The 17,001-nt window shown below is 43.1% G+C and overlaps 1 protein-coding gene across 1 annotated transcript in view; it reads right to left on the bottom strand.

Annotated features, from left to right (window-relative positions):
* Positions 1-17,001, bottom strand: part of ccdc180 (coiled-coil domain containing 180) — a 127,254-nt gene that overhangs the window by 39,004 nt on the left and 71,249 nt on the right. Inside the window, exons 20-21 of the mRNA XM_072565760.1 lie at positions 15,920-16,077; positions 10,379-10,596 (exon numbers count right to left, since the gene is read on the bottom strand). Of these exons, the coding sequence (XP_072421861.1) occupies positions 10,379-10,596; positions 15,920-16,077 (376 nt within the window). The remainder of the gene's footprint in view (positions 1-10,378; positions 10,597-15,919; positions 16,078-17,001) is intronic.

Raw genomic sequence — 17,001 nt, 5'->3', positions numbered from 1 at the left:
TTTTCCCTAGGATGGGGGATTTCACGACCAGGGTCACATTTTTAAGGTGAGAGGAGAGAGATTTAAAGAAGACATGAGGGGCAATTTTTTTACACAGAAGGAGGACTGAGCTTCTGAGGAAGTGGTGGATATGGGGTACAATTAAAAGACATTTTGGACATACTGGAGTGCTGTGGTGGGTGCAATGGAGGGGATTTTGGGTGTAAGGGTGGAGAATGATCTGATCTCTCTTCTTCTTGGCCTGCCCAGTGTGTTCCCTGCAGATGCGCTAAACAAAAAACTTTTCAACATCCTCACTTTCTGTGCAAGAAAGAATATTTTGCTAGATTGGATATCTGAAAACCCCTGGACCTGTCGGGTTGGGGCGGAAGATTCTTATGGAGCATGTCCCCTTGGATTTTCTCACAAGTATGGTACACCACAAAACTGAGAATTTCTATAAGATATGGCAGCCATTTTTGGAATACCTGGACACAGATTTATCTGCCACACTAACAAGGGCTTTTAAATAACTGTAACAAATGTGTTATATGAGTCCAATATCCAGAGAGGAGGAACTGTGAATGTATGAGTGTCATGTTTGGCTGAGTTATTACTATCTGTTAGTTTGTAGTTGGTTATTATTTATTTAGTTAAGTAGTTAGATGGGTTTTTTTATTATATATTTTTCTATATATATTTATACATTTGTATATGAGGGCAGGTTGGAGTTTTTGTGTTCTTTCTTGTATTGTAATATTTAAAAAATCTATTTTTTCAATAAAATGATATTTAAAAACAAGGCATTTTGGACAGGTACATGAATAGGGATGGTTTGGAGGGATATGAGCCAGGAGCAGGCAAGTGGGACTAGTTTAGTTTGGGATTATGTTCGGCATGGACTGGTTGGGCCAAAGGATCTGGTGCCGTGCTGTATGACTCTGTGTGTCCATCAGGCAACACACACTTATGGAAGTCTCAGTGTCACAGAAAAATTTGCATTTGGAATTGTAAAATTTCCAGAATAGCTGATGCCAGAAAATGCATAGCTTCCTTCTTAATTAGCCTTCACAAAGTCAGGGTGTTTACTGGAAGACTAATCTTAGAGTCAACTAATTTTAGCTTTAACTTACTTTAGTTTCAACTAATTTTATGCTATAATGATCTGTAAAATTAAACAGAAAATCCCCTAGCTTACTGTAACACCACAGAAATCCACTGCTAGAGACAAAAATTTATGATACATTTTATCTGTCAAATTTCAACTGTCATACTTTTCCCATCAATTTCTGTTTTGCATTTTCTTCCAGTTGCCTCAAGTAGCTTGAAATAAAATGAAACTATTCACAGATGTATAGAGAAGGGATGTATCCAAATTACCAATCAACATCTACTAAAGATATACAAAAAGTTAACAACAAGGTGTCGGGGCAGAGTCCTTGTGTGTATTTAAGGCTGTGATAGATTCTTGATCAGTTAGGGAATCAGGGGTTTTGGGGAAAGGGCAGGAAAGTGAATGTGTGGAACATTTGGATCAACTATGATCCTATTTAATGGCCTGAAGGGCCAAATGGCCTACTTTTCCCAGTTTTCTTCTGGTCTTAACCACTCATCCAAATATCAGAGAATTACCACCTGGGTGGCTGGAGGTCTGATTTGTGATGCAGAGTGATGTTTGATTCCTGTACTGACTGAAGCCACCATGAAAGTCTTGCCTTGTCAACCTCACCCTATGTCTGAGGTCTGGTGACCCTCAGTTTAAACTTAACATTGTCTCCCTCTAATGAGAGAACAACCCCATTATAGAATCATACAATGCAGAAAGAGGCCATTTGGCCCAGCGGGTATGCACTGACCCTCCAAAGAGCATCCCATCCAGATCCACCCTGTAAGCCTGCATTTAGCATGGTCACTCCATCTAATCTATACATCTTTGAACTGTGGGAGGAAACCAAAGCACCCAGAGGAAACCCCACACAAACTAATGTCATTTAAAAAATACCTTGCAAGAACTGTAACAAACACTACATTGGACAAACAGGAAGAAAACTAGCCAGCAGGATAGATGAACATCAATTAGCTACAAAACAACATGACCCTCTCTCACTATTATCCTCACATACAGATAAGAAAGGATACCATTTCAACTGAGACAACTCATCCTTCCTAGGAAAAGCCAAACAGAGACATACACGAGAATTCCTAGAAGCATGGCATTCCAATCGGAACTCTATCAACAAACACATTGGCTTGGACCCCATTTACCAACCCCTGAGAAAAAGAACAGGAAATGAAACCACTATAGGAAATGATGCCATCATGGGAAATGACATCACCAACCCAAGGAAACCCAAACAAAGGAATAGAGAGCAGGAAACACCAGCAGTGCTTCATCCGGAGGCGCACTGAGGATGTTACCTAGTATAGTGACGAAATGTCTGAAAATGAACCTTCCAGCTCAGCGAGCAAACCTACATCCATGTGGAGAATGTGCAAGCCCCACACAGACAGTCACCCAAGGGTAGAATCAAACCTAAGTTCCTGCCATTGTGAGGCAGCAGTACTAATCACTGTGAGCCAACATGCTGCCCTAATAGTCTGGGACTTTGTTGACTTTACTTACAATGGTTCCAGTGCAGAAACCCTTTGAGTCCAGACCAGTCTCTGCAGGAGTAACTTATCCAGCCTACTCACTCTTTCCTTTCCGATTATCTTACAAATAGTTTCCTTTCTGGTGCTATCCAATTCCCGTTTGAAATGAAGAAATTTGCCTCCACCACAGTGTTAGGAATAAATACAATGAAAATAAAATAATAAAATTAAATACAATAACCGAGTGAGCAGTGTTTGGGAACAATAAAATCACGCCAAATATGTTTGGAATTTTGTTTTAAATTAGTAACCTCAGAAAAAAGGTAACAGAATACTATTTTGGACAAAAAATTAAATTATCACAATAACAGCATTAGCTTACATACATAAATGATTTAGTTGCTTCAAGTGTCTTCAATAAAATTCAAACAGAAATAGAGAGTTCTTGTGTTGCAGTGGTAGTGCCCCTACTCTGAGCCAGGAGGCCTGGGTTCAAACTCTATCTACTCCTGAGATGCACCAGAACTGGTTGAATTACAAAATACTTTGAAGAGAAATAGACCCTGGCAGCCTTTGGACTATGTGACTCACACAGATCAATGCTTCACCAACAGTCATTATGCAGCCCTCGTTACATCATCTTAAATTAGACTCAAATATTTTTCTCTGCGTTGGAAGCCTGGATCTCACTTTGATTGGTGACATGGGAGAATTAGTGATGGTTTATTAAAAGGAAAAGCATAGATTTTGAATTTTACTGTCACCAGAGATTTCTAAGCAAAATGATTCACCCGCCCAACTCTGATAGTTTAGCTCCTGTAATTCACCAGCAACATTCTGAAAGCTGAGACAGGACAGTGTGGGCTGATAAACAGGGATAATTCTGTGTTATGAATGGCTTATGCCCGAAATGTCGATTCTCCTGCTCCTCAGATACTGCCTGATCTGATGAACTTTTCAGCACCACACTCTTGACTCTGATCTCCAGCATCTGCAGTCCACACTTTCTCATAATTCTGTATTTGGCTAGTTCTCTTCTTAATGCACCCCCTGTTTAACGAAAGCAAATCCTTACACTTCAAAGAGATATTCTGCTTTTCTGATTGGACAAACAAAAGTCTTTTGTGTCCTTCTTATGAAAACGGAGAGCGTGGAATGCTCTACCTGCAACAGTAGTGGATCTGCCAATATGAAGGCATTTAAATGGTCAGTTGATAAGTATATGGATGGCAATGGGATAGCGTAAGTTAGATGGGCTTTAGATTGGTTTCACAGGTTGGCGCAGCATCGACGGCCAAAGGGCCTGTACTGCACTGTAATGTTCTAGGAACTCGGGGGAAAACAGTAGCGTCAAGTTGTCACATTCCTGGCACTATGAAGCTGCCAAGTCCCTACAGCTCTCAATCGATTCAATCAACCATTCTGCTCTACATTCCAGTGCAAGCAATGTCATTACTGCCCCTCAGTACCACACCTCTTTCCCACCCATCATTCCTGCCCCTCACTACCACACCTCATTCCTACCCCTCATTACTGTCCCTCACTACCACGCCTCATTCCCACCCCTCATTACTGTCCCTCACTACCACGCCTCATTCCCACCCCTCATTACTGCCCCTCACTACCACGCCTCATTCCCACCCCTCATTACTGTCCCTCACTACCACGCCTCATTCCCACCCCTCATTACTGTCCCTCACTACCACATCTCATTCCTACCCCTCATTACTGTCCCTCACTACCACACCTCATTCCCACCCCTCATTACTGCCCCTCACTACCACACCTCATTCCCACCCCTCATTCCTGCCCCTCACTACCACGCCTCATTCCCACCCATCATTCCTATCCCTCAATACCATGCCTCATTCCCACCCCTCATTACTGCCCCTCACTACCACACCTCATTCCCACCCCTCATTACTGTCCCTCACTACCACGCCTCATTCCCACCCCATTACTCCCCTCACTACCACACCTCATTCCCACCCCTCATTACTGCCCCTCACTACCACACCTCATTCCCACCCCTCATTACTGCCCCTCACTACCACACCTCATTCCCACCCCTCATTACTGTCCCTCACTACCACACCTCATTCCCACCCCTCATTACTGCCCCTCACTACCACACCTCATTCCCACCCCTCATTCCTGCCCCTCACTACCACACCTCATTCCCACCCCTCATTCCTGCCCCTCACTACCACACCTCATTCCTACCCCTCATTACTGTCCCTCACTACCACGCCTCATTCCCACCCCATTACTCCCCTCACTACCACACCTCATTCCCACCCCTCATTACTGTCCCTCACTACCACGCCTCATTCCCACCCCATTACTCCCCTCACTACCACACCTCATTCCCACCCCTCATTACTGTCCCTCACTACCACACCTCATTCCCACCCCTCATTCCTGCCCCTCACTACCACACCTCATTCCCACCCCTCATTCCTGCCCCTCAGTACCACACCTCATTCCTACCCCTCATTACTGTCCCTCACTACCACGCCTCATTCCCACCCCATTACTCCCCTCACTACCACACCTCATTCCCACCCCTCATTACTGCCCCTCACTACCACACCTCATTCCCACCCCTCATTCCTGTCCCTCACTACCACACCTCATTCCCACCCCATTACTCCCCTCACTACCACACCTCATTCCCACCCCTCATTCCTGCCCCTCACTACCACACCTCATTCCCACCCCCATTCCTGCCCCTCACTACCACACCTCATTCCCACCCCTCATTCCTGCCCCTCACTACCACGCCTCATTCCCACCCCTCATTACTGCCCCTCACTACCACACCTCATTCCCACCCCTCATCACTGTCCCTCACTACCACGCCTCATTCCCACCCCTCATTACTGTCCCTCAATACCATGCCTCATTCCCACCCCTCATTCCTGTCCCTCAATACCACACCTCATTCCCACCCCTCATCACTGTCCCTCAATACCATGCCTCATTCCCACCCCTCATTACTGTCCCTCAATACCATGCCTCATTCCCCCCCCTCATTACCACCCTGAGCTATTGAGTTGATATTTTGAATAGTAATGTCCATAATCAAATGATTGACAGTTAAAAAAAAAGTACTGTTGGCAAAACTTAACACCAATTAAACTTCAAGCACAGGGGTCCTTACAGTATAATTGCTGCATCTATTGAGTAATATAGTAGGAGGTGGGCAAGTGGTATTATTACCAGACTGTTATTCCAGAGACCCAGGGAATGCCCTGAGGACCTGGGCTTGAATCCCATCATGGCAGATGGAGAATTTGAATTCAACAATAATCTAGAAATAAGAGTTTAATGTTAACCATGTCCAATTGTCAGGGAGCACTCATCTGGTTTATTAATGTTCTCTAGGGAAGGAAATCTGTCATCCTTACCTGGTCTGAGCCTACATGTGACTCCAGACCCAAAGCAATGTGGTTGACGCTTAATTGCCTTCTGGGCAATTAGGGATGGGCAATAAATGCTGGTTCAGCCAGTGACACCCATATCCCATAAATGAATAAAAACACTCTGCTTATATCCCTTTTTGCAATACCTACATTCCAATGTGCAACCAGCACCTCACCCCACCAATTTTCTCCTTTCATCTTTACCAGGTGTTCAATTATATAGCATGGTGTTTCACAGGCACTGGCAGAAAAAAATAGCCATTTCATGGTTAGAATCATACAGGACTTGAAACATTAACTCTGTTTCTCTCTCCACAGATACTGTCAAACCTGCTGAGTCCCTCCAGCATTCTCTGTCTTAAGGTACTGAGTGTGGAGTCATGGGACCAAATCCCATGCAAACACAGCCTTATCTGACAGATACTCTCACTTACATTTTCCAGCATAGGGCTAATCACTGGGGTCAAGTGTGGCTGGTGTAATTTTCTCTCTGTAGTACAGGGGGATTGAGATCAATTGTAGCACTTCTGAAAGAACAATTCATACACAAGTAGGGAAATCGCTTCAAAATGGTGGCTGATGTTCACCCCTCAACCAATATGTCATAACTATTATCACCAAATGAAACCATGAACTGGACAATCTCATGTGGCTTAATGGGATCTTGCTGTTCACTTATTCAGTTGCCTAAATTATAACACAAGAGTAATTGCAATTTCAAAAATAATTACTAGCATGCTTTCCAGTTCAGTTACAATATTGGTATCTACCTGACAATGTGGAAAATTGCCCAGGTATGTCCTGTACACAAAAAGCAGGGCAGATCTAACCCAGTCAATTAATGTCCCATTAGTATCAGATTATTAGCAAAATGATGAAAGTGTCATCAACAGTGCTATTGAGCAGCACCTGCGTTGTAATAACCTCCTCAGTGAAGCCCAGTTTGAGTTCTGCCTAGGTCACTCACCTCTTGACCTCATTACAACCTTGGTTCAACCTTGGACAAAAGATCTGAATTCCAGAGGTAGGGTGACAATGACAGCCCTTGACATCAAAGTCCATTTGACCAAGTATGACATTAAAGAGCCCACGCTAAACTGGAGTCAATGGGAATGAGGGAGCAAATTCACTTCTGATGGAGCTATACCTGGCACAATGGAAGATGGTTGTGGTTGTTGGAGGTCAGTCATCTCAACTCCAGGCATGTCTACAGGAGTTCCTCAGGATAGTGTGGAACAAGAGGATCGCCAGAGTGGGGCTAGGGCTGATCAGGGATATAAGAGGGAACTTGCACCTGGAGTTGGAGGAAGTAGGGGAGGTCCTTGATGAATACTTTGCTTCAGTATTCACTACTGAGAGGGATCTTGACATTTCTAAGGACAGTGTGAAACAGACTGATATGCTCAAACAGATTGATGTTAAGAAGGAGAATATGCTGAAAATTTTGAAAGATATAAGGATAGATAAATTCCCTGGGCCAGACAGGATATACCCTAGGTTACTACAGGAAGCAAGGGAAAAGATGGCCTTTGGCGATGATCTTTGCATCCTCATTGTCCACTGGAGAAGTGCCAGATGATTGGAGGGTGGCAAATGTTATTCTCCTGTTCAAGAAAGGGAAAAGCAATAACCCTGGAAATTACAGACCAGTCAGTCTTACCTCTGTGGTGGACAAAGTATTGGAGAAGATTCTGAGAGACAGGATTTATGATTACTTGGAAAACCATAGTTTGATTACAGATAGTTAGCATGGCTTTGTGAGGGGCAGGTCATATCTCAGAAATCTTATAGAATTCATTGAGGATGTGACAAAACACTTTGATAAAGGTAGAGCAGTCGATGTGGCATTTGAGAAGGTTACTCATGGTAGGCTCATTCAGTAAGTAAGGAGGCATGGGATATAGGGAAGTCTAGCTGCCTGAGTACAGTATTGGCTGGCCCATAGAAGACAGAAGGCGGTGGTAGATGGAAAGTATTCAGGCTAGAGCTTGGTGATCAGTGGTGTTCCACAGGGATCACTTCTGGGACCTCTGCTCTTTGTGATTTTGATAAACGACTTGGATGAGGGAATGGAAGGGTGGGTTAGTAAGTTTGTTGATGATATGAAGATTGATGGAATTGTGGATAGTGTGGAAGGCTGATGTAGGTTGCAACGGGACATTGACAGGATGCAGAGCTGGACTGAGAAGTGGCAGATGGAGTTCAACCTGGAAAAGTGTGAGGTGATTCACTTTGGAAGATCGAATTTGAATGCAGAATACAGGGTTAAAGGCAGGATTCTTGGCAGTGTGGAGGAACAGAGGGATCTTCGGATCCCTCAAAGTTGCCACCCAAGTTGATAGGGTTGTTAAGAAGGCTTATGGTGTGTTGGTTCTCATTAACGGGGGGATTGAGTTTAAGAGCCGCGAGGTTATGCTGCAGCTCTATAGAGCCCTGGTTAGACCACACTTGGAATATGCTGTTCAGTTCTGTCACCTCATTATAGGAAGGATGTGGAAGCTTTAGAGGGGGTGCAGAGGAGATTTACCAGGATGCTGCCTGGACTGGAGGGCATGTCTTATGAAGAAAGGTTGGGGGAACCTATGGCTTTTCTCATTGGAGTGAAGAAGGATGAGAGGTGACTTGATAGAGGTGTACAAGATGATGACAGGCATAGATAGAATGGAAAGGTAGCGACTTTTTCCCAGGGTGGAAATGTCTATCATGAGGGGGCATAATTCTAACGTCATAGGAGGAAGGTTTAGGGGAGATTCAGAGGTAGGTTCTTTATGATGGGTGCACGGAATGGTAGTAGAGTCAGATACATAAGGGACATTTAAGTGACTCTTGGATAGGCACATGGAAGATAGTAAAATGGGTATGTAGGTTAGTCTTAGAGTAGGATAAAAGGTCAGCACAACGTCAAGGGCTGAAGGGCCTGGATTATGCTGTACTGTTCTATGTTCTAATGTACTTGGCTCAACCATCTTCAGCTGCTTCATCAATGACCTTCCCTCCATCATAAGGTCAGAAGTAGGGATGTTCAGTGATGATTACACAATGTCCAGCATCATTCACGACTTCTCAGAAACTGAAGCAGTCCATGTTTAAATGCAGCAAGACTGGACAATATCCAGGCTTGGGCTGAAAGTGGCAAGTAACAGTCAAACCACACAAATGCAATAAGAGACAATCTTGTCAACAATCCCTGAATATTCAATAGTGTTACAATCACTGAATTCCCTACTCTCAACTTTCTGGGACTTACCATTGTCCAGATTTGCAATTTGACTCACCATATAAATATAGTGGCTACAAGAGCAGGTCAGAGGGTAGAAATACTGCAGCATGTGACTAACCTCCTGACTCCCTGAAACCTATCCACCACCTACAAGGCAAAAGTCAGGAAGATGTTGGACTACGCCCCATTTGCCCAAATGAGTGCATTTCCAACAACCCTCAAGAAGCTTGACACCATCCAAGACAAAATAGCCTGCTTGATCAGCACTACACTGATGAATATCTGCTCCATCCACCACCAACACTCAGTAGCAGAGTGTGAACTATCTACAAGATACACTGCAAACATTCACATAGGCTTTTTAGACAACACCTTCCAAACCCACAACCATTAACATTTAGAAGGACAAGACAGCAGATACATGGGAACACCACCATCTGCAAGTTCCCTCCAAGTCACCCACCATCCTGATTTGGAAATATATTGCTGTTTCTTTGGTGTCATTGGATCAAAATCCTGGAATTCCCTCCCTAATGGCATCATGGGTCTACCTACAGCACATGGACTGCAACGGTTCAAGAAGGTATCTCATCATCACCTTCTCAAGGGCAGTGAAGGCTGAGGGGCAGTTTGACAGAAGTCTATAAAATTATGAGAAGCAATGAATAGGGTTGGCAGTCAGAAGCTTTTTCCCGGAGTTGAAGTCTAATACTACAGGGCATGCATTTAAGGTGAGTGGGGGAAAGATCAAAGGCGATATGAGGGGCAACATTTTTACACAGAGAGTGGTAGGAGTCTGGAATGCGATGACAGGTGTGGGGGTGGAGGCAGATATGATAAGGGCATTTAAGAGACTTTCAGATAAGCACATGAATATGCAAGGGATGGAGGGACATGGGCTAAGGGCAAGCAGAAAGGATTGGTTTAATTTGGCATCATGTTCAGCGCAACCCGAAGGGTCTGTTCCTGTGTTGTACTGTTCTATGTTTGATGTTCTAACTAGGGCCCAGCCAGCAACACACACATTCCACGTGCTTCGGGATATCTCGATGATTTGAAAAGTGCTATAAAAACGCAAAGTGTTTCTTTTTCTTCTATATTGCTTTTATAACTGGATAATGAAGACATAAAGATGACATAGAGAGAAGCATCCCCCACTAACTTTTTCTTTAATTCCAGAAACGTTGCTTCAGGAAGGAATGCATGTTTCATGTAATCTTGAAGATGCCTCTGCTCTCCAATTTCCGTCAGGAAGGTGAGCCTATTCATACTGTCTCTGCCGTTTTTCTCCCACATCACTGTGTAAATGTTCCCTCTCGAGGTTTTGAACTGCTCAAAGTTAATGGAAGTTTTGCCATGATCAGCCTCTGCCAAAGCACCCTAGAGAAAATAAAAGGAAATTTCCATTGCATTATACTTCGGGATGCAGAATGTTCATAAATATTGGAGGAACATAAATCCTCCACAGTTGAATGAAAACTCTTGATAGTAGGGTTGCCAACCCTCCAGGATTGGCCTGGAGTTTTCAAGAACTGGAGAATTTCCAAGACGCTGCTGAGTGCAACCCTGGAGAAAATTCAAGAGGACATTAAAAAAGACTGAGTATTTTGTCATTTTTTTTAACACATTCTGTCTGAGCACATAAAATGTTATCCCATCCAAGGCTATGGGCCACTTGGAAATAGGGACTATTGTAGATTTAGAGTAGTATGTTGTCAGTGTAGATTCGATGGGCAGCAAGGCCTCTTCTGCACTGTATAATTCTATGATTCTGTATTTCTTTGCCAGACATAAAAATAACAAAAGTGAAAAATGGAAGACCATTTGAGTGATAATCAAGCATCATTCAAATGGGTAATGAGCCTTTTTTTGCTTTCCAGTTGGTGTAAGATACAAAGCTGGATGTGCTGGTCAACTCATCAAGTCATGCGAGGAAATCTCCAGAAATATATATCTGATAATGACCAGCTCGCTTCATGGTCAGAGGTTTGCAGGCACCAGTAGGAAATCAGAATGCAATGGTTCTCATCACCAATATTTAAGAGAGCGGAAAATTAGGCTGAGCTACTGCTCCTGACCTTTCCCAAACTCCTGGCAGAAGGTTACGTAGGTGCATACACCAGAGGTAGGATGTTCTCCAGACTTGAACAGATGAAATTATGAAATTATCCAATAGTTAATATTAGTAGAATCAGAGAGAAAAGGATAAAATCTGGATGAGAAACCTCAATAAACATGGACTACTGCTAAAAATAGCAAAGGAGCTCACTACTTTCAGGAGATGTGCATAAACTGTCAGCTCTTATGTTACTACTGATTTCTATCATTATATTAAGGGCAAAGCGACTAAGTACTGGCATAACCCTAGAAGCTGACTGCTCAGTTATGGAATTGTATGGTGAAAACCTCATTTTGAAAAGTATCTAATATGCAGATAGCCTTGAAGCGTCAATTTTATCCGAACACATGACCATTTTAAAAGGTTTTCAAGATTGGAAAAACAAATTTAATTATATTACAATTCAGTCATTAATTGTATTCAGGTGGTAGAATTCTCTCCAATTCATGTGCATGCAGGCAGAACCCCACAGTTTCTGGTAGCACAACAGGGCATGACAGACCTGCCAGCCTCTGAATGACCAGCAATGCTTGGCAGGTGGAACTTCCACCCGGGGGAGGGGGCTTGATCTTTGGGGAAGCCCATCACTGTCCTGCCAAGTACATTCAGCAGGCCTTCTTGAAAAGGGGCAACCTGGGGCAACCAGCCAGCTCTAAATCCCTCTCATCTCCACAGGTTTCTGCCAATTACTTCAGTTTCCCCAAGTTATGCGGAGTTACAGAACATAGTCCCTGATTGTTGGAAGTTCATTAAGTAGGCATCCTGAATATCCACACATATCTGACCTTACACTGCCGGCCTTCACAAACATTCACTTTCTAGCCCCAGCAGTTTAGCTGATGTAAAAACCTCCATTATGGCTACTGAATTCCTTGGAGCTGCTCCCACTTGAGAACCTTAATGGATATCTACAGGAAACATGATTGGAGGAGAAGGTGCAGCTTGATATTGGATTTAACAATCAATGGCTTCAGCTGATGCAATGCGAATGGTTGTGATGCTATGGGGCAGGAGTTCAGTACGTGGCTGATTGTCTGACTTGGATGGCCACAAACACAGCTGTTGAATGGATGGTTAACCCTGACATCAGAATGAAACTGCTCCTCCAGCCATTCAATAAAAACAGACTTGTTTTCAGTGCACATTCAGTGACATCTCACTGGTGAAGTGGAAGTCAACAGCAGCAACAGAGATTTTATACACCTGCTGGACTGCTGGGACTGAGGGATTGTAATATATCTGTGAATGCCTACTGCGGAAGGTTGAATAGTGGAAATCGGTTGATGTTCTGGACAGGCACTTAATAGACTGGCATCACATTTCACCGTACATTGATCGATAGGTAATCCCTCCAGAGCACCAGAGCGTATTGGTTGAGACGAGAGTAAATGTCATATGGAACTTGGTACCACCTAAAGCAGCAGTGCCAATATACTGCACTGCTTCATTTGCCTAGGTTTACCCATCAACAGAGTACTGCTGCTCAACACAGCTCAGGAACCACCATACAAACGTGGTAGACACCCTTCAGGAAGTCTTGGAGATTACTTCTGAGGGGTTTGAGTTTTAAAAATAAACTGGAAAGACTGGAGCTTTTTCACTGGAACATAGGAGTTTGAGGGGTAATCTGATTGAGGTTTATGAAATCATGAGGAGCATAGATAAGGTGAATGACAAGAGTCTTTTCCCTAAGGCGGGGGAGTTTAAAACAAGGGGGTATATTTTTAAGATGAGAGGAGAAAGATTTAAAAAGGACATAAGGGGCAACCATGATTTGGAGGCTCCGGTGACGGATGAATGGGCTCTGCACAACAATCAATAGACAGGAGTGTTCCATCCCAGTTGGGGAACACTTCAGTGGTCCAGGACATTCAACCTCAGACCTTTGGGTGACCAACCTCCAAGGCGGACTTCAGGACAGGCAGCAGCGAAAAGTGGTTGAGCAGAGGTTGATAGCCAAGTTTGGTACTCATAGGGAGGGCCTCAGGCACTCCTACACACACACACAGACACACACACACAGACACACACACACAGACACAGACACACACAGACACACACAGAGATGCACACACACACCCTTACAGACACACACATTCCCACACTCACACATGCATCCTCTCACAGACTTAGACACTTCTAAACACACATACACACACATATACACTCTCTCTCACACTCACAACCCGCCATCCCAGACAGACAGACAGACACACACACACATACGCACACGCACACATGCACACATATACATATACACCTGTTGGGTGAATTTCTACTTGCAGAGTTACATTGTACTTTGCTCAAAAACTGCATGAATTCATGCAAGACTCTGTTAACTCATTTTTTAGATTAGCATCAGTCTAAACATTATGGCACAGACAAAAAACACAGGGGGCTAACACCTTCAACATATTGTCTGACTAAGACCAATTGTTACAGTTAACCTGAGAATGTAACTTTTTAAAAAAGTTTTGTGATTTACATATGAAAGAAGTGAAAATATCATGGTATTCGAACAGATGAAAGACTCAACAATCAAGGTATTTTTTCAATGTATAATTTCAGTTACATCACACTGTAAACGTTTGCTATAAATTCTGTGTCTTACAATTGTGCCCTCCACTACCACCTGATGAAGGAGTGACGCTTCCAATTAAACCTGTTGGACTATAACCTGGTATTGTGCGATTTTTAAATGAGGGGTAACGTTTTTCCACTGAGAATGGTTAGTGTGTGGACTGAAATTCCAGAAGAAATTGTAGATGTAGGTACAGTCACAATGTTTAAAAGACATTTGGATAAGGTCATGAATTGGAAATATTTGGAGAGATTCAGGCCAAGCGCAGGCAGTTGGGGCTAATTTAGTTTGGGAACATGGCTTGCGTGGACTGGTTGGACCGAATGGTCTGTTTCCATGATGTATGACTGTATTACTCTGTGACTCTATGACATCAAGATCAAGATATTTCAAGGGGTTTCTTGTGCCAGCACATATTGTTTTCCATGTGGACATCTGGAAGTTCATCCTCTTCAAAGAACACAACCAATTGACAGCTACCAAAGTACTCCCATTGACACAGGACCTCAAACAAAAACTCTTCACGCTCATCTGAAATCGCATCTATGAGCAAGCACAAATAATTTCCTTGTCACACTTCCGAAGAAGTTTCGCCAATGGAGCGGAAGCTGAAGCGGGAGCAACTTGAGAGAAATTGCTGGCCTATATCTATCCCAATACCTGTGAAGCAGCTAGCTTCCAAAATTTCAAAGAAACATTAAATCTTAAATGTTTTGCTGGAAGTTTTTACCACCAATCTGTCACAGCATGTAGAGAAAAATGTACTGTACATACTCGTGTATAGGTTGAGTTTTGAAGGCTGTTTTTTAAAGCTGGAATTAGGGGGTCAACTTATAGACAGGGTATTGTTTTCGAGAGGATGAAATTCATGCTTAGCATGAATCAAAGGCCAGATTTCTATATATTATAATAAACAACAAAAGGAAAAAGAATTATGGCCACTATTGAATATTAATCTACAAAGTAACTATCTCCATTCTGCCTGCTACAGTAGATCAGTAGTGTCATACCTTATTCCCATTATCAGTACCATGTAGGTCTACACAATTATGTATAAAATTTAATAGGCATTCCAGCAGCTTTCCCACCTATCCAATCCGCCCTCCTCTTCGACCTATCACCTTCACCCCCAACTTCATCTCCCTACCTCCCAGCCCCACTCCCTTCTAAATTATCTCTCAGCTTGGGCCACTCCCACATTCCTGATGAAGAGCTTATGCATGCAACGTCGATTCTCCTGCTCCTTGAATGCTGCCTAACCTACTGTGCTTTTTTAGCACCACATTCCTCGACTCCGATCTCCAGCATCTGCAGTCCTCGCTTTCTCCCAAACCGGTAGGTGGTCAGGCCATCTACTGGGGATATTTGTACAACACACAATTCATGAAATAAAAACAGAGGAGCAGTGAAAACAAAACAAAAACTGATAGTATTTTTTAAAAAAAGACTGCATAATATATGATAAATACCTGACATAAAAAACTGCTATTCACAGCAAAAAACCTCTTCTCATCGTATATCACAAATATTATGGGGCAGTCAAGAACAGACCCCTGAAAAACTAGGGTCAACTTATGCATGAGGTATATGAAAAATACCAGAATTGTGGCCAAAACTGAGAGGGATATTTATACATGAGATCGGCCTATACACGAGTATATATTTCATCTCTAGTTTAATTTGTGCAACTCCAATACACTGTCCAGGCAAAATATAAGCATTACTGCAGTTAGTGTGGGGGTAAAAGAGAGAGAAAAAAAGAAAAGAAAAAAAATTACCAGCAAAAAAAATACAGTTTCTAGGCTGTATGCTACACAAGCAATTCCATGAACTTACATGGTTCTTTACCTAATCATTGCCATCAATAAATGTACTTGAGAAGGCTGCTTCAGCACCGAAGCTGCCTGCTAGCATATAGTATCAAAGGAATTTGAATCTAAGGATCATTATAAAAAATGGGTGATGCCAGAAACTTATGATTCCATTTCTCTCTTTGATCTTACACTTTGTTCCTTGGGAGAGAGTGACGTCAACTTCTCCTCAGATTGGTCCTCAGATAAGCGTTGGCTTGTAATAAGTGATAGATCCTGTTCTGACCAATCGCTGGCATATCTACTTCTCTCAGCTTCTTCCTGTTTATGGATACTTTCGATGCTGAGGCCTAAAGCAGAGTTAGAAACACAAGAGTTAATGGATAGGGAAATGAATCTAAATCTGTATCGCTTCATATGAAATGGGACCATGAATAGTCCACTCACCCTCTAAAGTTTGCTGTACTATTTAATTAGATCATGGCTGATCATTTACTTCAAAGCCATTTTCCTACACATTCCCTAAAAATGTTTAATATCTTCAATACATGGAAGTATGTCCATCTCTGTATTGAATATATTTAATGACAAAACCTAAATGGTCTACCTCTTATTTTGGGTCTGCGCCCCTCTCGTTCTAGATCTCCATCTCCAGCCAAGGAAAACATTCTTCCTGCACTTACCCTGTTGACGTCGAAGAACTCTGTATGTTTGAATGAGATTCCCTCTTATCCTTCTAAACTCCAGAGAATATAGTAGGCCCGGTCTATTTAATCCGTCCATCCCAGGAATTAGTTTGGTGAATTTGCATTCCCTCGATGACATGTATATCTTTCCTTAAGTAAGCTGGTCAAAACCGAACAGGTCTTAGCTCCCATCCCACCTCAAACTCCAGCCCCACTCCAGGTCCCAGCTCCCATCCCGACCGTGTCTTCACCATTCCTCCAGACCTCCCCCTCACTGAGAATGAACGTTTAGTCCTCAGTAAAGGCCTCACTTTTATCCCTCTACAGTCCCAGGTTAGTGAGTTCGCCAGACACTGTGACCTTGAATATTTCTTTTGCCACCTCCGACTCTGTGTCTACTTTTACAACCAAGATACCCACCCACTCACTGAGGACCCCTTCTCCTGCCTCCAACACACCCCATCCACTTGGACACCCCGTGCTGTCCTGCTACCTGCCCTTGACTTCTTCATTTCAAACTGACATCGACTGCCTCAATCTGTCCAACCGCCTCACTCACTCACTCCAACTTCACACCCTTACAATGCA

This window comes from Chiloscyllium punctatum, chromosome 49 (assembly GCF_047496795.1).
Source record: "Chiloscyllium punctatum isolate Juve2018m chromosome 49, sChiPun1.3, whole genome shotgun sequence".
Taxonomy (NCBI): domain Eukaryota; kingdom Metazoa; phylum Chordata; class Chondrichthyes; order Orectolobiformes; family Hemiscylliidae; genus Chiloscyllium; species Chiloscyllium punctatum.
The sequence above is the reverse complement of the archived record's forward strand: the minus strand, read 5'-3'. Positions and strand labels throughout refer to the sequence as shown.